The sequence below is a fragment of the Amblyomma americanum genome, chromosome 6 (genome assembly GCF_052857255.1).
Source record: "Amblyomma americanum isolate KBUSLIRL-KWMA chromosome 6, ASM5285725v1, whole genome shotgun sequence".
NCBI classification, from domain to species: domain Eukaryota; kingdom Metazoa; phylum Arthropoda; class Arachnida; order Ixodida; family Ixodidae; genus Amblyomma; species Amblyomma americanum.
Genome location: NC_135502.1, coordinates 80,249,815 through 80,269,952, shown reverse-complemented (window position 1 = coordinate 80,269,952; position 20,138 = coordinate 80,249,815). Strand labels below are relative to the sequence as shown.

Below are 20,138 nucleotides of genomic sequence, written 5' to 3'. Positions count from 1 at the left end.
TTCACGGCGTAGCGAATTAGTTCGTTTTCCACGGAGCTGAGGGTTTTCAGCACTCGCTCAAGTCATTCCTCGCGCAGTGGGCTGTCACCTTCAAAAGGGGACTATAAAAGGTACTTCACTTAGCGCGACCGCATATTAAGCGGTGTGACTTTATGTTGACTTGTAAGGGAGGCGGTATGGTGGCTGGCAAAAACCGCATTGCATCCGGTGCCACACTATAAACAGTTACTTTCCAAGTTTTCTCCGCTGTAGTTAAAAAACCGAGTCACTTCTGGCTATATAAGCACCAGAAAAATCTGCTAAATTTTCGAGTATACCATTGTTATACAAGGCCGCCGCGGTGGTTCAGTGGTCATGGCGCTCGGCTGCTGGCCCGAAAGACGCGGGTTCGATCCCGGTCGCGACGGTCGAATTTCGATGGCGAAATTCTAGAGGCCCGTGTACTGTGCGATGTCAGTGCACGTTAAAGAAGCCCAGGCGATCTAAATTTCTGGAGCCCTTCACTACGGCGTCCCTCATAGCCCGAGTCGCTTGGGAACGTTAAACCGCCATAAATCAAAACCAACCATAGTTACGAAAGTAGGAAGTGTCATGTATTAAAATTCTCATAAAAATTTCGCTATACCATAAGTGCAGGTAGCCAATTACTGTCGCGTACATTTTTTGGCTATTTTTGATTCACACTTAATCAGCTGCACTTTTTGTATTGTTGACTAATGTTTTACTGTTACATAATCTACTGTTTTCCTTCAAAAGCAAAAAAAAGGTCCTCAGGTTTTCTTCTGGCTGTCGCGCATTGAATTTGTGTTCTTATACCGCCCCCCGCGTTCTTAAATGGGGTTGCTCAAACATGGTGACACGAACATGTATGTTGACGTTTCACCGGCGTCTCAAACGTTCTATCGCCGTCTAAACGCTATGAGGTCACGCTGGCCGCTTCTGTACTGCAGATGGAAATCGACGAGAATTACATGGACTGGCTCGAGAGCAATCCAGACCTGAAACTTTACGAGGTCTATCTGGCAGAATACGATTCAAACTTAAACTCCACCGTAATGGGGCGCATCATTACAGCTGAGCGCACAGGTACGAATTCTTGGTGGTCCATACTTTTTTATGCTTTCTCTCTCCCCGCCTTAGCATCCCGTCGTAATACTGCGGAGCATAGCGCATTTGTTTCCTTTATAAAAAAGCGTAGTCTGGGGCACGCTGGCTTATTCTGAAGCAGTGCTATGATAGGGGTTAATTTTTTCTATATTCTTGAGTACAGTGCGATACTTGGACACACGCAGACGCACGTCTAACATTCGTGGACAAACATTTTGAGATCTGAAGAACTGTTAGATACTGGTATAAAAAAAAAATTGAAGGTAATGTTCCATTCTTCCGTAATGTAGCAGTCTTTTTTTTTTTTGTAGCGTTTCCATCGCTCGCACTGAGCAGTCAAGACTGCTGTAAAAAAGCATTGGGGAATGATTTTGGCGATAAAAAAAGGTAATAGGAAATAAATGCAAGCCTGCCGACGAGAGATCTCCGGATATATCAATTGTTACAGTGAAAACTTACGATATATGCAAAAAAATGCGCTCAAAGTTTTCCCGCTCAAAAATGCTTTTGTCCAGAATTGTTGGGTGTGGACACAAAAAACGTTTAGAGGACACCTTTATCAAAGTGTTTATTATAAACGTGGCAAACAAGCAGATGCGAGTTGGTGCTTTGTGCGTGCAAGTCCGTATTTTGTCTCGTCCGTGTCTGGGTAGCTTTCAGTAAGCACAAAAATAATACTGAAATATTTTATATATATATATATATATATATATATATATATATATATATATATATATATATATATATATATATATATATATATTTAAGAGAAGTGGGCACTTCTACAAAGACACTTTTATTTATCAACGTTTCGACCGCGGTGCGGTCTTCTTCAGGACTGTAGTGGTCTCGCGTCAGATGGACGTTTTAAGTTTGTGAGCTCAAGAGGAGGGAGAAAGGAGTGTAACACGCAAATAGCAACAACGGTTCAAAAAACTGAAAAAAAGAAAATAAAGATGGGGGTGCGGGGAGCAGACCGGGACAATATTGGGGGAGGAAGCAAAAAAATAGAAATAAAATAAAAAAGGGGGGAAAAACTAGTATAGTAAGGAAGGGTGGGGTACAAAAGGAGATGGCGAAACGAGAGAAAGGGAGAGGAAGACGGTGCGGGGGACATGGGCAGCACGGAAACAAAACACAAACAAAATGCACAAACACAAAGGGCGCCGCTGCAGATGCGTGGCCAAAGAGGAGCCGCTGCGCAAATGACACTGGCAGTGACGAACAGGCCAAACCAGGCGCCTTTTGGGGGTCTCACTAATTTCCGGTGAGCCGAGGGCTAGAACGTTAAGGAAGGAGTGGGCTACGTTAACGAGCACATGTCTAAGAACTTACTCACGGGGTCTGGGTTTCACTGAACGGTGCAACCCTCTCCGTGGGTGGGTCGTTGAACCGACCTCGCCGGGAATACTTGTTTGTAGGGGAGGAGGGCTGGACTAGCTGTGTGCAAAGATTTCAGATTGTCGGAAAATGTAAGGAAAGAACGTCAAAAACTTATCAATACTGCACGAGGCAGGATAGTGTAAGTAAGGAGGGGTATGATTGCCTGGGATATACACTAGGAGTTATAAAAGGTATATCTGAGTTAGCCAATTAACGAGAAGTGTAGTATTATTTTGTTTGGAGGTCGTGAATAAAAGAAAGGGCACCAGGCTTTTCGTTAAGACCTTCTTGAATAGTATTAAACTTGTGGATAAAATAGGATTCACGCTGTTCACGTTCTCGCCTGTTTTTGAAGCCCCCTTGAATAATTGTTACTTTTAGTTGGTCAAATGGGTGTCCTTCTGCGTTTACATGCTTGGATAGGGGAAGGTTTGGGAGAGACTTGGCGTGTGCGCGGTGATTGTTAAATCGAATGCGGAATGCAGTGTTTGTCTGTCCTATGTATTGCTGGTTACACAAAGTGCATTCAAGAAGGTAAATAATGTTTGATGAGTCGCAGTCAAAGTTACCGTTGATTGAATGCTGGAAAACTGACCTCGTACTAGTTGCGGAACACGTAGTCTGCATGTGCTTGCAAACTTTGCAGCGACCCTTACCACAGGGCTGGCATCCATATTTTGGGGTTTTGTGTTCCTTGGAGTGGACTAGGTGGTTCTGAATGTTTTTGGCACGCCTGTAAATCACGCGGGGTGCGCATGTAAATATTTTCGATAGTCGTTGACTTTGCTGGAGAATGTTAAAGTGCTTATTAAGAATTCTGTTTATGTTCGGTGCGTTACTGTTAAATGTGAGGATAAGGTTTGTAGTGTAATCATTTCGGTTATCTATTTGGTGCCCCTGGAGTATTTGACTACGGTTAAGATTTGAAGCTCTGCTTATGGCGTCATCAATAAGGGAACGTGGATAGCGCTGTGTTAAGAGCACGTTGCGCATGTGTTCGGAGTTTTCATTAAAGTCTAGGTCGTTAGAGCAGATTCTTCGAAAACGATGGGCCTGCGAATAAGGGATGCTGGTTTTGCAGTGACGGGGATGGGCGCTTTGAAAATGTAGATATTTTTGTGAGTCGGTTGGTTTTCTATAAACGGTTGTACGAACTGACCCCTTGTCCACGAGAATGTCAACATCAAGAAAATTGATTTGACTGGCTGAGTAGGTGTGCGTAAACTTTATGTTTGGGTGCACGGAGTTGAAACTGTCAATGAAATGGATAAGTTGTTGTTCTGTGTTTGTCCATTATAAAAATATCATCTAAATAGCGCTTGTAAAAGTACGGCTGAATTGTACAAGAAGAAAGAAATTTTGACTCTATATGATGCATGAAGATATTGGCATAATTTGGGGCCATTCTTGTTCCCATAGCGGTGCCACTTACTTGCAGATAATATTGAAGATCAAATTCGAAGCTATTATATTCTAACACAATTTTGTCTAGTGTTCCTAACACGTTTGGGCTTGGAGATTCATGAGGTTTCTGCTGTTCATAAGATTCTAAAAGGGCTGCAATGCCGTCGGCATGGGGAATGTTTGTGTATAAAGATGTTACATCCATGGTCACAAGAAAGGCTCCTTCTGGTAATGTTATATTGTCTATCTGGCGGAGAAAGTGGTTTGTATCTTTGATGTAGGATGGATGTGTGGCTGGAATGTGGCTAATTAGAGTGTCAGTGTACTTTGATATTGGTTCTGTGAGAGTACCGATTCCTGAAATTATTGGCCGTCCAGGAATACCGGCTTTATGTAATTTAGGGAGCATGTAGAAACGCCCAGGAGAAGGATGGGTAGCCGTGAGTGCCTTGCATAGTTTCGGGGAGATTTCATTGTGTTTTATGAGGTCGAGGAGAATGTCAGATATAGTTTTTGAGTGCTCGTCGGTGGGGTCGCCATGCAGTTGTTTATAAAAATGGTTGTCAGAAAGCTGTCGGAAGCCTTCTGCTATATAGTCATCCCTGTTCAAGATAACAATGCCTCCGCCCTTATCAGCTGGCTTTATGACGATGTCGGTACGGTTGCTGAGCGCCTCGAGAGCAGTACGTTCTCTTTTAGAAAGATTGTCTGGTCCTAACCTGCGGTTCTTAAAATTTTCAACAATGTCATTTTGAACTGCCTTAATATAGATATCCAAGTGTTTTTCCCGCCCGATGTTGGGAGTCCAATTTTGGTTTGCTGGGTGGAAGTCCGTGTTTTGGTGGGGGTTTCCGGGCTTATCAAAAAAGTATTCTCTCAGGCGAAGTTTTCTGGCGAAGTCGTCAAGATCTTTCAGGAGTTGGAATTCATTGAATTTGCCTGTGCGGGGGCAAAAAGTCAGCCCTCTAGATAGGACGGCTCGCTCATACTCTGTGAGCGGTGTTAGAGATAGATTGGTGATGTTGTCTACACTGTGATGGCCCTGTTTTGAGAGTGTTTGCCCTTGGCTGACCTTTGACTGAGTGATATCGGGGTTGGGAGAATTCGATCCAACCGCACTTAGTACTTCTTTCATCCATTCGTCATGGGGAACTTTGTCCCGTGTAGATCTCCTTTTGTACCCCACCCTTCCTTACAATACTAGTTATTCCCCCCTTTTTTATTTTATTTCTATTTTTTTGCTTCCTCCCCCAATATTGTCCCGGTCTGCTCCCCGCACCCCCATCTTTATTTCCTTTTTTTCAGTTTTTTGAACCGTTGTTGCTATTTGCGTGTAACACTCCTTTCTCCCTCCTCTTGAGCTCACAAACTTAAAACGTCCATCTGACGCGAGACCACTACAGTCCTGAAGAAGACCGCACCGCGGTCGAAACGTTGATAAATAAAAGTGTCTTTGTAGAAGTGCCCACTTCTCTTAAATCTTTATTCTGCGGAGCCAACGCAACCTACGTTCGTAATATATATATATATATATATATATATATATATATATATATATATATATATATATATATATATATATATATATATATATATATATATATATATATATATATATATATATATATATATATATATAACCAGAACTTTAAAAAACATAACAGTATGCAATTCACGATTCTGAGGGCCTGTCAGATAACATGTCGAACACCTTGAATATTTTTTGCCTTTTTCCTTTTCCACTGCACATATCGCCTATGCAAATCATGTGTCTGCATATCACTAGCAACTATCTTTCTTTACGTCTGTTAGTGTCTCAGAATAAAATGTGAGGGCTCATCACCTTCGAAAATAAATGTGCAAGTCGTCAGCGCAGTTGTGTCCCGTGCTCTTCCTCGTCCGTCGTCTTGCAGTTCTACTCAACCACGGACTACGAAAGGCCAACGCACTTCGTTCACCTTCTCATCAAATAAAACACTTGTACATAGTTGCATATCGCCCGCACAGAGCCTGGAGTATTTTCGGCGTCCTGTGTAATAAGACATTTGTTAGAGGTATGGAATGAGACCAAACTTTCGACTCATGTTCCTGTGAATGTTTCTGTTTCGCTCATTTCAGTGGGGCTGTTCATCAACAGTCTTCCACCGCGAAGTGGTGAGAACGCAAACAAAAAATTTACAACTGTTGGAGGACTCGATGCACTCACTCAGCAGATTGTCCCGAAAGGTGAGTTACCCACGAGTTGAATAAATCCGTCACTCATTCACTGCCACGATTGTGGCCGCTTCTGGTGTCCCAGATGAGTCAAATATTGGATACAAACACACCGCGCCTTGCTGCAGCCTCATCTTACATATTCGAAACAGCGACCCAGACCTGAGTCTAAAAGTACAGTTTTCAGTGTTTGTCACTGACTTGAAACTTTTAAAGGGGCTCTGAAAGGGACTCCATTAAAGTGGCGGTATGCCTGAGATGTTAAAGGGCGTCGCTTCACAAATGTTGCCCAGCAAGAATTTTTGCGTGCGCTTTGTAGAAGCTGACTTATCCGTAGTCAAATTTTGAATTGCAGCGTCTTCGCAACTTTCCCTCTCCTCTCGTCACTTCTTGCACGCTGTAAGGTCGGCACTCCTCCAACGGCCCCATCGTCGGGGGCGGAGCTTCCTGGCCCGCTAGAGCTACGCCGCTTATTGGTCGCGGTCGTGCTAAGTGCCAGAGGTCTGAAAAAATCTAATCAATAGCCATCTTTGACATGTTATACACAGGAGCGGTGCGACGGAGGAGTGAGCGAGCAAGTTGACAAATTGCCGAGCCGGCAAGTGGGTGAGCCGGGAAGGGCTCGTCAACTTTTGCGCCCGTTTGTGGGTTCTCTGCTGCGTGTAGAAGTGTATTCTTGGCTCAGGTGCTTATGACAACGCAATGCTGGGATTGCACGTTCCTCGGAAGGTGTTTCTGAGCTCCTGACCAACACCAGTTTGTGCTGTAAGCAAGATGCGATGGCGCTGCTGTCGCTGGTTGGAACGACTGGGGGAAAATTTGTGCGTGAAAAGTAGGCTAGTGCCTATAGGAATACACGGAAGTAAATGTTTTTACAAGCAGTTTCCTACTTCCGATTCCTACCCACAAATATGTACAAACATTGTTTGAAACGATAGCTCCAATTGCTAGTGGCCAATACTGAAGTTATCGCTCATCTTCTCTGTGAGTGCCCTGCATTTGCGAGTGCAAGACATACACTGTGTTGTGCCCTGGACCGCCTCGATCCTCGCCCATTAACAGAGCAAAAGATCCTCGGTCCGTGGCCACAGTAGTCGACTGCCCTCAAGGCATGCAAGGCACTCTTTGCCTACTTGAGAGCGACTGGATTGAGCGACAAATTGTGACAGCGTTGTGCGTGTGTGTGTGTGTGTTATGCCTTTTTCCCCTTCTCTCTTCCTCCTTTTAGCCCCCTAATCCCTCTTCCCCAGTGCAGGGTAGCCAACCGGAATTCCTTTCTGGTTAACATCCCTGTCTTTCCTTCCTCCTCTTTATCTATCTATTTACTCGCAGGTTCAGCCGCAGAAAGGAAGGGCTGAAGAATAAAGAATGTTGCACAAAAAAGTGCTACTGTCCATGTTTACAAAATACCCACAACTAAATGGACATAGGTTACAGGTGACTCAAAGTACTTGAATATGAGGTACCAAAACAAAAATCGTTTAAGCAATGGTCATGGAGTACTCGCATGTTCACTTGGCCGACGTTATTGCCACAGACATCGCGTTATTTCGAATGTGCCCCTGCCATAGTACCAGACGTTTATGAGAGTTAGTTTCCACTGGCGATCGCTGACTAGGGTCCAGAGTGCAAAATGTCTAAGTGATGTATGCTATTGTAGTGCTAATTCTTGCGTACCAGTGCGTTCGTCTTCCACCTTCTGCTCAGTAATTACTGTTGTATCATCGCTGTCGTCCATTTAATTTGATTTCCTTAAATGCGCCGTGAGACGAATTATATACTAAAAGTGATTTGAGTCATGGTCTTTACAGAAGAAAACATAACTGGTAAAATTTTCTGAGAAGGTAGGCGGATGAATGATGCCTGCGATCTTTGGCAATACATGTTCGACTGTGCAATCGCTCCGATGCGTTTGTCATCTACGCGTGGCCAGACTGTGATGTAATGAATGGGGAGAATCGCAAGCAAACTGCGTTTGTCACTGCCTTCTTCAGGCTAAAATTGTCACTAACGATATCCTGAAAGACCATCAACAGACACGTAGCCAGGATTTTTTAAAGAGGGGCCCAAGGTAATTTCTTCTAGCAGGCAGGGGGGGGGGGGGGGAGTTGATTTTGATTTCGGGGGGTGGGGCCCGCACCCCCCTTGGATACATGCCTTCCCGGCAATAATTTTTGTATGTCAGTCTAAAATTCATCTCGAATGAAGTTATTTCAGTTTGTGCCATTCCTTTGGCTGCACCCTGATCTACTCGTAAAGGGATGTAAAAGGGCGCTAATTGTGTTGCCTTTTTCCATAAAACAAGACGCATGCCTGTTTTGCAGTAATGAATGAATCACACTTGGTTTTTCGTCAGTCATGCTGCCTCCATTGCTCTGACGCTGCCTACTCACTGCAGTCCTCCTTAACATTTCCTACATATCGACATCTGTCGATTGTGGTTCATATCATTATAACACGGGTGTTAAAGTACCATTTGATGTATTCCATTATTACCAGTCTTCTTGACCGTTGCGTCAAGGTGCGAATCTCAGCGATGACGGCGGTAAGGTGACACCAGAGCATCGACTGGTGTATGAAAAGAAACGCCTAGGAATATTGATCGTGGTGGTTAACAAACTCGATTTTTCTCACACCGCTTCCAGTAGCGCGACGGGGTGCGGTCGGATAACGAGACAACAGCAGCAGGGCAAGATTATGTTTACTGGTAACACCAGCATGGTTGTGCTAGCGCTGAAGTTTTTAAAGCGGAAGCTCTGCAAAACCTCAAGGTCATGAGCTTCAAATGGCGGAGCGAGGGGTGTTGCTGTGACGTCATACCATGTGACTCGCCGCGCCTCGGGGCAACGCTGCGGTGCGCGGAGCCGGCGGCGTTCGCTCGCCTTGGCAGCTGCGTTGAAAAACGTGATTCAACGCTCACCTCGCAGTTGCGCTGAACCACGTGACTCATTTCGTTTATCTGATAGGATAACAAAAAGCGCGAAGCGTTGCTTGACGTTCACAGATAGCCATGGAGGAGCCGCGTGCTGAAACCAGTGCTTCGGCTCTGTATCGTAGACGGCTGATTGAATATGATGATCCTTATGATCTCTTTAACTGATCTCTTTAACTCCGTATCGTCTCTTTAACTAAGTAACAACCAAGTCAAGTCATTGATGTGCAAGAAAGTTAAAACATAGAAAACCCTGCCTGACCACGCTTAACCGACCTTCCGCTCTGTAAACTATAGGTTCAGCCGGTTTGAACCCCAGTTATTTTTTTTTCTAACGCGGCTGATTTGCGCAGGCGAGTGGGCGAGGCTGATCGGGAAGTACACGGACAACGCGTTAGGCACCTCGGACGTGGTTCTCGTGATGCGAAACTCGACCGAGGTGATAAAACTGCTGGTGGCAAGCGGAGGCATGGATCCGTACGATACACGCCTGCTCCTTTCCTGGAGCTTGCTCCACCGGATCCTTCCGCTCGCCAGCGGCCACGTTATGAAAATGAGCCACGACCACTTCGAGAAAGAATGCTTCAAGACCGTCTTTGGCGTCATGGAAATGGCCCTCATGAACACCTACCTGCGCCACTGTGAGTGACTTCACAGCGAACATCTTGCTTAGGCGACAGACAGTAATCTAATCATTATATCTTCAATGTTCTTTCTTTGCACCGTTTTCTAGATTGCTTTCTTACCCCAAACATTCTAAACACATCGCGCATACTATGCATCGTGAGACATTGTGTGGAGACGATTGAAAGCTCCCCGAACGTGTCACGAGCACCTGCATGCTAGGGACGCTCCGTGTATACAAATGCCCACACAACTTTCTCTACGCAACTGTGAGGACAGATGTTACAAAATTGGCGCACAACAATGAAGCCGGCGCGCCTCAAACAAAAGCTAGGCCGCGCGGCCTTTTGAAGGTTATCTCTTGAGTGACGTGAAAGATCGGTCGGGTTATCGACGAATGCGGGTGGCAATGCATTCGTTAACAGCTGTTTTCTCTCCATATCGCTCGCAAGCCCCTTTGAATTGCCGGTGTGAAGGTTACTCCAAGATACTCTTTTTTTTTTACAAGAGGATATGGAAATGATTTCGGTATAAGTACCGAGATCCAGCCCGTTTCCTTTGCTGGGGCTGCTGCTGTTAGTAGATCTTATTTATGCATTTCCTCTTTAACACCCTCACCCTACCTTCGTTCGGCTTTTAATTTTTTTTTGTAAATCTCTTTTCGGCACTACGCCGTATTTTATTTTGCAATTGGCTTCCTCCTCACCCGTGATACCTTATTGATATTGACATGGTGCCTGGGTTCGACCCAGTCATCGGCGGCAGCATTTCAATGCAAGCAGAACACAAAAGGCGCCCTTGTGCTGTGGGATGTCCGAGCACATTAAAGGTTGTTGTTGCGACTGAAGGAAGAATGAAAAGTAAAGTGCACGGGCCTCCCCCTGGCTCAAGCTGAGCCACATTCGCGGCCACATGCAGACAGTAGGAGAGTTAAATATATATGAGAGGAAAGATTGAAAGAAAGGACGCGCGTCGCAACAACCACGTGATCTGAAGTGACGACGATGGCTTAGCAACAGATACCCCCGGTGACAAGGAGCCCTCGCCACATGGGTGAGAGCTCCTACATTCCAGCACCACGGGGCCAGGAAGCCACCTATCTCAAACATTAAAGGTCAGCAAATGGTCGAATTTATTCCGGAGCCCTCCACTACGGCCCTCTTTCTCTCTTCCGTCACTAAACGGTTTAGGTGTCCACCGCGAAGTGAGACAGTTAGTGCGTCTTTCCGTTCCATAAAAGCACCTCTCTCCTTCGACCTCACAGTACTACCTACCAGTATGGACTTGCCAATGAGGGCGCGCGTACCCGCGAACCCACCGCGGTGGCTCAGTAGTTAGGGTGCTCGGCTACTGAGCCGAAGTAACCGGGATCCCACCCAGCCACTGCGGCTGCATTCTGATGGAGGCGAAACGCAAAAGCCGCCCGTGTGCTCTGCGATGTCAGTGCACGTTAAAGGTCATCAGGTCGAAATTAGTCCGGAGCCCTCCAATGCGGCACCTCTTTCACTCTTTCGTCTTTCAACCCTACCTTCCTCTCCTACCTCGCGATGCGGTTGAGGTGTCCACCGAGAATTGAAACATTTACTGCACCTTTCATTTCCTCAAAACCATTTTTTTTTCCAGCGCAGCTCTTAGGTGCCCGTTTCTGGCTTCCGCGTCGTCATCGGCGTAGTCGGTGTAATTTGTTGTCGAAGTAGCAGAGCGTAACTCCACCTGGAAGGTGGCCGCCACTGGAAGATACTGGAGGGTGACTAGCAGCGTAACACGCCACCCGCCAGCCGTGCAAAGCTACGCTCAAATTTCGCATTATCGGCTATCGTAATTATAATTTTTTTTCTCGAATCGATAGGCTTGTTTGAATCCACTTAGGTCGTTAACGCTGTGTTCATGTGCGCACTGGTTTGGTGCTAAGCAAAGAACGGGAGCGATGTTTCTTCAAATGAAGAATTATTGCTGCTGTTAGATAGCCACCGGCTTTGAACTACAATTTCGGTGTTTAAAAAATGAAAGAAACGCTACTTCACGCTTCCAACGTCAACCCCACTCTTGCTTCGAGCATCGAACCAGTGGAGCAAAGCGCGCCACTCTTGAAGCCGTCTTCGGAAGGGCAGATCTAGATTACATGCATTCACCGACTTTCGCAGTGCCAGGTGAATGCTTTCTGCAATGATCGAAGGACGCTCTGGCAACAACCAAGGGTTGGAAAAAAATTTCTAACGTTTTGAGACCAACTCTGTTCCTTCTTCTGGGCGATTAAGTGAACAGCACGCAGCAGGCACCAGAGCCCGCTTTTTCCCTGTGATCACGCGATGAAGGTCATTCACTTAGGCGGAAGGTAGATAGATTCCTGGAAACTTTCTATGCTCCCTCTTGCATCTGCTTGGTCTAAATTTGAAAATTGAGAATTGATTTTTCGGCAAAGGAAATGGTGCAGCATCTGTCTCACATATCGGCGGACACGTGAACCGCGCCCTAAGGGAAGGGATAAAGGAGGGAGTGAAAGGAGAAAGGAAGAGAGGTGCCGTAGTGGAGGGCTCTGGAATAATTTCGACCACCTGGGAATCTTTAACGTGCACTGACGTTGCACAGCACACGGGCGCCTTAGCATTTCGCCTCTATCCAAACGCAGCCACCAAGGTCGGGCTCGAAGCCGGGAACTCCGGATCAGTTAAGTTCAAAGTTGGTTTTTAAAGAGAAAGCTTTACTGGCCCTGAACTTGCAATTTCGCCGTGGTGGTGCTTCGAGTAGGCACATGACGTCACAACGCGCGCCCCGCCACGGATATTTGTCTCTCTCTCGCTTCCTAGTCACTACTGCGCATGCGCCACTAGTAGCACCGACCCACAGGTGTTCCGCCCCTGCGCAGCGCCGCGGCTTTCCTTAAAATCCAACTTTCAATTTTCAGTTTTCTCTTTCTTCTTGCCCTCCTTCCTTTGTCCCTTCCTTTACGGCGCGGTTCGGGTGTCCACCGAGATATGTGAGACGGTTACTGTACCATTTCCTTTCCTTAGAAACTAAACAAGTGAGCCGACGGCGTTCATAGAGTTCATTGGCGTTGACAACTTTGCAAAGGCCGCTCATTTTCACGAAAGTAAAGGCGCACAACCAGCTCCGTGGGTCAGCGGAGACCTCAATCTCGCTTTCATGTACGTGGCATTAGTATCCAACTGCAAAAGCCTGTTTTGATGGCGTTCCGCACACTGGATAGGCAGCGCACCCTCCCTGCCACCCTGGGAGGTGGCATGTAGTCAAGGATTCTAGAAGTGTGTGATGAGAGTCTAGTTGGTAAGACATTCTGAAGACATAAAACTACGCAGGAGACAGGACAAAGAAAAGATGCAGACAGGACGAGCATTTCCTACGCTCGTCCTGTCTGCATCTTTTCTTTGTCCTGTCTCCTGCGTAGCTTTATGTCTTCAGAATGTAGTTAAGGGTTGATCGCGAGAGATTGATCACCAAATGACCGCTGCGGCCTAGCTATTGCTGCAGTACCGCATGTCAGCCACAACGCTGTCAGCGCTAATGAATTCAGGCCACATCTCTCTCTCACCACCACCACATGTATCAAACCACGAATGAAGCGTCCGTATATCCAGGGAGCCAGTTATGCGCCCATCCTTCCCTCAAAGCCATCGCCGTCTAGAACATTGTCAACGCTAGCGCCACTGAGCATAGTGAACGCCGACATCTTTCGGTATGTATATTCTGGATCCACATTAATTTTGTGGAGAAAGGAAATGGCACAGTACCTGCCTCACATTTCGGCCGACACCTGAAGCGCGCCGTAAGGGAAGGTATAAACGAGGGCGTGAAAGAAGAAAGTAAGAAAAAGGTGCCGTAGTGGAGGGCTCCGGCATAATTTCGACCACCTGGGTATCTTTAACGTATCTTTATCGCACAGCACACGGGCGCCTTTGCGTTTCGCCTCCATCGAAACGCGGCCGCCTGGTCGGGTTCGAGCCCGGGTACTCAGGATCAGTAGCCGAGCGCCCTAACCACTGAGCCACCGCGGTGGGTTGTTTGATCTGCATATTACAGGATTCGAAATTGAAGCCTCTTAAATGCGTAATACTCCACTTCCCGTACGCTCACTCGTGGTGGTGGTAGTGGTTTTATTAAAAATGATAGTAAAAAGGAAGGAAAAGATTTTTGCTAGCCCCGGCATCTGCCATCGATGCCGAAGCACCTGAGCTGGGGCAGCGGAAATAAAGGATAGCAGGCAGAATGGAGAAATGAAATGAAAGAGGTGAGGGGACAGGAAGAGAGGATAGGGGAGAAGTAATATGTAAAGACTATTTACACAATAATAAATGTGTCCAGATTGTGCGCGTGATTAGTTCATTTTAGAGGAATTAAATCACACACGCGCACAGCACTGTATTGGTTACAACTGGAGTGGGGCATCCGGTTATTAATCGTTCAAGGTAGAACTCGCGGAGCGTTCGAGTTCTACCTTGAACGATTAATAACTGGACGCCCCACTCGTTCGAAAGCAAATATGTGGTCGGAACGTTCGCAATGTTCGGCAAGGGCACTCCGTTCGGTGTTCGTCCGCCGTTCATCGTTTTTGTGCTCTTTGTCTCCTTCTCCCCTATTCGTTGTCTACCCGGTATATGGGGCCGGCTATCAGAGCAAGGGATCTTGTGCACCCGACCCGGTTATTCACCTTTGGGTAATGGAATTTGGGCCGTGGGCCTCGACGCAAATTCGTGGACCACGAAGATGATTTGCTTCAGCAGAATGAGTGTCAGAACTTCGCTGACGCGTTTTGTGCACAACACAACGAATCAAGTGCGTTACTTTGCTTTATTGATAATTGGTTTCTGCGCCCTCCGGACCTGTCGACGTGACCGCCGCTAAATAAAGCCACTGATTCCTCCTTTTTCTACAGACCAGCAGACACTTGCTTTTCTTGCTTTCCGGAGAGCCGTTAGCCATCATTTGTGAACAAAAAAAAAACTGAGACGAGAGAAGACTTGTCGCTCGTTGGACGATTAGAGTGGACAGTAGAGAGTCGCTGCTATGTGTCCTGTGCACACAAAACAGGACACTCCACTAAAGGGACTTCCTTCAAAGATGTTTACCTCTTGTGCTGATGTCTGCCTCTCTGCTGTAGTAGAGTTGTGTTGCTATAAATCTCTTTATATTGTCTTGTAACCTCTGTCAATTGTCACTCTCCGTGCGCACTAACGCTCTAATTCTGATTTCTATGTACCGTCTCACTTCGGTATGCATTCGAGCACACTTATAATGAAGCATGATGGTCAGGCGGATTGCGTTCGTTGTATCTGAAGTTCGTAGGAAGTGTCATTCTTACGCTGTGGACAGAAATACAAAACAACAAAAGTCTACCTATTTTTGCTTACAACTCTGCTATACCCGTCCCCTTCCCTACCCTGTTCCGTCCAGCTCTCCAAAGAGGTTAAGTGCGCCTCGCCAAAAGCATCGATGCGGACCAGCTGCTTTAAGAGCGCGATTTACTATTCGTGACTGAAACTTTCCCGACGACTAGTGGGAGGTAGTCCTTCTGTATTAAATCATCATCAAAGTTGTGAGGATCCGGCAATGAAGCTCGCTCAGCGCACGTGCGCACAAAACGTACTATCTGCGCCCTGCGCATTGCCAGCTTGTAGCGGAGAAGGCGGAGAGCTGACTGAGCTGACTGGGGCCACCCAGGCGTACCAGGTGACTGGCATTTAAGCTTCCCAAATCGCTGCCATTTGTTGATCACTGACCGCGTGTAGGAGTAGGGAACGTATGCAGCAACTACAAGAATGCATTCGCTCCCTCCTTTATCTCTTCCCTTACGGCGCGGTACAGCTGTCCGCCGATATATTAGGCATATGTTGCGCCGTTTTCTTTCCCCCAAAACAATTAATATTGTTAATATTATTATTATTATTCGACCAATACTAACTGGGAGCCGCTGCAGCATGTATAAGAATGTATTATGCCAATAAAAAATCGTACGTGACTAATTGGGGACCTACCTAACATATCTAAGTATGTATTATATAAGTATGTCAATATGTAAATATTATATTAATAAAGAATTGGTAATCGCTGAGCTTGCGCGACAGCCATACGCGATAAAAAACAAACGCAAGCACAGGACGATGAGGCTGTAAAAGTCACCTGCAGATTGTTCACAAAGCACACAACTGCACAGAACTTCCTCTCTCTTTCGCGGTGGAAACAGGTATAGCCAAGAGATAACAAGAACACAACGTTAAATATCACCTGGAAGCTACTCCGTTAGTCTTTGGTGTTCCTGCGTAACTGTCTTAAATAATGGAACTGCTTCGAAGTGAAGGTTAATGATCTTTTCTTTTTTAATATTCAGGTACTACCGAGGCCATGAAGTGCTACTGTATACAATTCATTATTACTTTCTGCTATCTTGTGAAAATTCAACCAACATCATTGAAGTCACTGCAGCGGCTGAAAGATCAAAATGTTTCCTATTCAATGTGTATCCATGAGAACGACCAGAAAACACCTCCCTTCTCTTGCTTCCGCTTCAGCGGTACCACCAGCTTCAGTCACGAAAGCGACTGAAATGTCGTATAATCTGATGCGAGCCTTGGCGAAGAAGATCGCTGACACGGCCTGGATCCAGGGTCCCGTGCGTCGTATGAGCCTGGAAAAAGCGTTTGGCATGCGGCTCCTGATCGCCTACCCAGAGGTTCTCGCCAACACCACACAGATGGAAGCGTTCTTCGGTGACTAGTTCTTCCTATTTCTATCTTTCTCTTCATTTATATTTATTTTGCTGAATCATTTGGCTGGTCCATTCATCCGTCCATTCGTTCAGCTCGCAAAATATTGTCAGGCAGGTTGGCAACTGGCAAAGGAAGACAGTGGAAAAAAGTTGAGCTGTACAAAGACATTTCGCACCCTCGCAAGCAGGCCTTCAATTTAAAATGAAGGCTCGAAGTGCAGATACTTTTTGCGAGTACTCTCACAACCCCGGCAGCACAATTACCTTTTCCGAAACACAAAAAATTAATCAGCGATATACAAAATATACGTCTTAAAGTCACAAGGTTTAACACTGGTGAGATTAAAATTACGAAGCCCCAGGCACAGTTCTCTTTTTCATAACTGTCAAAGAGTGCACGCACGGCGAATTTTCTCATCGAAAAGTCTGGAAACCTCTGGGTGCATCCCTTCTAGGTAAAGTGCATTAAAGCCGACGAGCTTCAGGAACGCCTGATATGCTCTACTGAATGTCATAAAGAGACAAAACCTCCACTGTGCTCTGCGGCATCGCCGCCAACCATGCTGCCCTCTGCTCTACAATGTGGTGAAGTGACTTCCGAACATGTGTGGCGTTCAGTGTACATAGTGTTTGAGCGTAGCGCTGGAGTAATTTTAGTAGACAGTTTCTGGGAGGTAAAAAGACTACTTTTGCGGAATTAGGGTGGAAGGCGTCAGAAAGCAGATGATTCGTATTAACTGGTTTGCTTGAATAATGTAGTCTAATAAATTTGTAGCTAATACAGTTTGGTGTCTGGTCACAATTAGAGATTGTAGCTGGCCGTTTATAATGGTGATATTAGTTTTCGGATTTTTTAAAATAATAATATTCTTTATTGCCCTTCCAATTTTCGTGTGGGTGGGTAGGCAGGTCAATGGGTACGTACCGGGAAAACATGTATTAATAAAGAAATAATCAGAACAAGACTCGAAGCGGATGTTTGGAATCGAAGAAATATTCACGTTGCCATCGTGATAAGCGGGGTTTATTTCCCGGGTATATATTTTTAGTGCTTTTGATAATTATTACACCAAGCTCTTACTAGTATTAGTAAGACACAACTAAAACAAATACCAGCTGGCAAAAATGAGCCATGTCCTCGGCATTCTGTATTACCGCGCTGAATGTTCACAACAGTAAGCGCAATTAGTTTTTTTAATAATTTACTATATCCGACACGACAGAGGCATGAAAATTGTTGAGCATATAATGTCGTCTTGTGACCAGCTTCTTTTTCGGATAACGACAAAAGCTTTAGCAACAAACAACTGCTTAATTGCGGAGCAGTTCAGTGCTGCGATCATCAATACTGTAGGGTTTTACAGCAGACTTAAGTCGTCTGAAACTACAGTATTGCCCCAATTAACTCAGTACGATGCTGTTGGAGTCACGCTGGGCAGCTCGTACCGCCGTCAGTTAGAGGGACATGTATTACGCTACTCTCAAAGGTCACTTCACTCTTCTCTATTTCTTCCTTGTAATTGCGGCATTGTTGTTTCGTTCATTCGCGTCAGGACCGTACGTTTTAGTAGGTTACATTCCGACGACCGCGAACATAGGCGACACCCAACTTGTTTCAGCACGTGACAGGCAGTTAAACAACCTTTTGGCATTCACTAAGAACACGGCACCTTATGCCACTAGCGAAATCACAGGTAAGAAAAAACTTTATTGGTGCTATAATCCTCTTCTTTGCCTTACAGCTGTAACCGTACCAGTTAGCGTTGCTTTATTTGAATTTCTGCGTGATGACCGAGGAATGAGCATAAAGAGATTGTTATCGGAATGCATTTACGTTTGCACGCTCACAGGCAAACTAATCAGTAGTAGACTTTGCATAGTGGATAATTATTTTGCCGGCTGCGCGAGCTGATAATTAACATTTCCTTTGCTCGCCTTTTTAACGTCGCTTAAACGATGCCTTAAGTGTCGCACTTTCACAAGGGACGGCCACCATTGATCGCTGTAACGACAGACGTCTCTGTGTTTCATCTATACTCGGCTGGTTTTTCTTAATGCCAATAGTTTACCTAAACCATATCCTGGGCCAGACAGAAACACATTCGTAAGCGATATTTCTGTCTCAGAGCCTGAATGAGGTTCAATTAAGTGTCGAAAGTTCTCAGTATAAATCATTCTTTAATCAGGTGAAGTGAAACCTTCAGGTTAAGTGAAAGCTTCGCAGAGTGGTCGTTTATTACATCTAACTACAAATAATGATAAGTGTCTTCCGTCTCTGCCCTCGCAGCTGACTTTCCGGAGGCACGCGCGGATTTCTTCTCGCCGTGGCTGGAGGCGCACCGCTTGATGACACAACGTTTCTTCAGGAACAACGCGACCGAGAACTTCACGGTTGGCACAGCCAATGCTTGGTATAGCGCGAACCGCAACATGCTGTACATACCGGCTGGTATCATACAACCGCCGATGTTCTTCGCCGAAGGAACCGCAGCGCTCAATTACGGAGGTCTCGGTCAGGTGAGGCCTTTCGTACACTTTTTTAGCCAACACTTTATGCTTGACAGAGACAACAGGGCGAGGCTGAAGGAGAGAAATGCTGATATCCTAGCTGAAATCCAGAAAAGGAAATGAACTTGGGCGGTAAATTCAATGTCCAGAACAAATAAACAGCGGTCCCTAGGGGACAAGCACCGATTGCAGGGTAAATAAAACGTGGCAGGGAATGACAAGGGCCGCGTAGGGAGCTGAGATGAGGAAACATGCCAGGATACAGCATCCGCCGCAGTGAGGAGACAGGGAACACGGGATGTCAATAGGAGGAAGCTGTTTACTGCAGTGGACGTGGCCAGGTTTATGATGTCGATAAATGCAGTGCTTTGTCTGCAGACATATGAAAGGCGGTCACCACGTCGCTCAAACAAGACGTCCAGAAAAGGAAGCCCTCCAGCATCCTCCTCCTCGGCGATGAATGGTAAACACGCTCGGCGCTGATTCTGGCTCCATTCCAGTGTGATGCACGAAGCTATCTAGACACGTCTAGACACGTTGTTGGCCACTCCCAAGAAAAACGCCCTGGCTGCTTTCGCAAACACTTGAACAACATTAACAGCATATTGGAATCTATTCAGTTCACTGTCGAGGAGGACGCTGCTGGACGTCTTCCTTTTCTGGCCATCTTGGTTGAGCGACGTGGCGGCCGCCTTTCACTCCTGATCGTCAGAACGGACAGTCACACAGGCCGGTATCTTCATTTTATTTCTATGCATCTAGCACACTACAAGCGTTATGTCGCTCCTTCTCTCGTCCGACGTGGCGAAAAAACGTTCTCGGAACCTGAAGATTGCGCCTCTGACCTACGCCAAGCGCGCAGAAATCTCGCGGCTAGCCCAAGCACTTCGTGGATTCCGTTCTACGGCGGTCATCACACCCATCAGAACCCGTGTGTTCTCTTTGCCGAGCACAGCCGCTATCCTTTAAGCGCCGGGCGTGAGCGAGTCTGGCGCGTGTGCTGCGCACTTGCAGCGTGCACGTCGCTCACGTTCCAGCTTGCATGCAAGTTGAGGCGTGAGCTGGTGGACGTTAAGGACAGACTGAAGAAAGGGAAGTTCCCTGGCGTGTCTATAAAATTCCCTGCGCAGACTGCGACTATTGATGCATAGGCGAGAGCGGGAACTTCGAAAGATCATTGAAGGATCACAAGAACAGCGTCACAAACAAGATGCTTGCATCCACTGCGTCTGCGGAGCACATGGA

General features: G+C 46.2%; 1 protein-coding gene across 1 annotated transcript in view; it reads left to right on the top strand.

Annotated features, from left to right (window-relative positions):
• Window positions 1-20,138, top strand: part of LOC144095339 (membrane metallo-endopeptidase-like 1) — a 37,473-nt gene that overhangs the window by 15,206 nt on the left and 2,129 nt on the right. Inside the window, exons 5-9 of the mRNA XM_077629104.1 lie at window positions 951-1,086; window positions 6,013-6,120; window positions 9,394-9,681; window positions 16,189-16,386; window positions 18,673-18,902. Of these exons, the coding sequence (XP_077485230.1) occupies window positions 951-1,086; window positions 6,013-6,120; window positions 9,394-9,681; window positions 16,189-16,386; window positions 18,673-18,902 (960 nt within the window). The remainder of the gene's footprint in view (window positions 1-950; window positions 1,087-6,012; window positions 6,121-9,393; window positions 9,682-16,188; window positions 16,387-18,672; window positions 18,903-20,138) is intronic.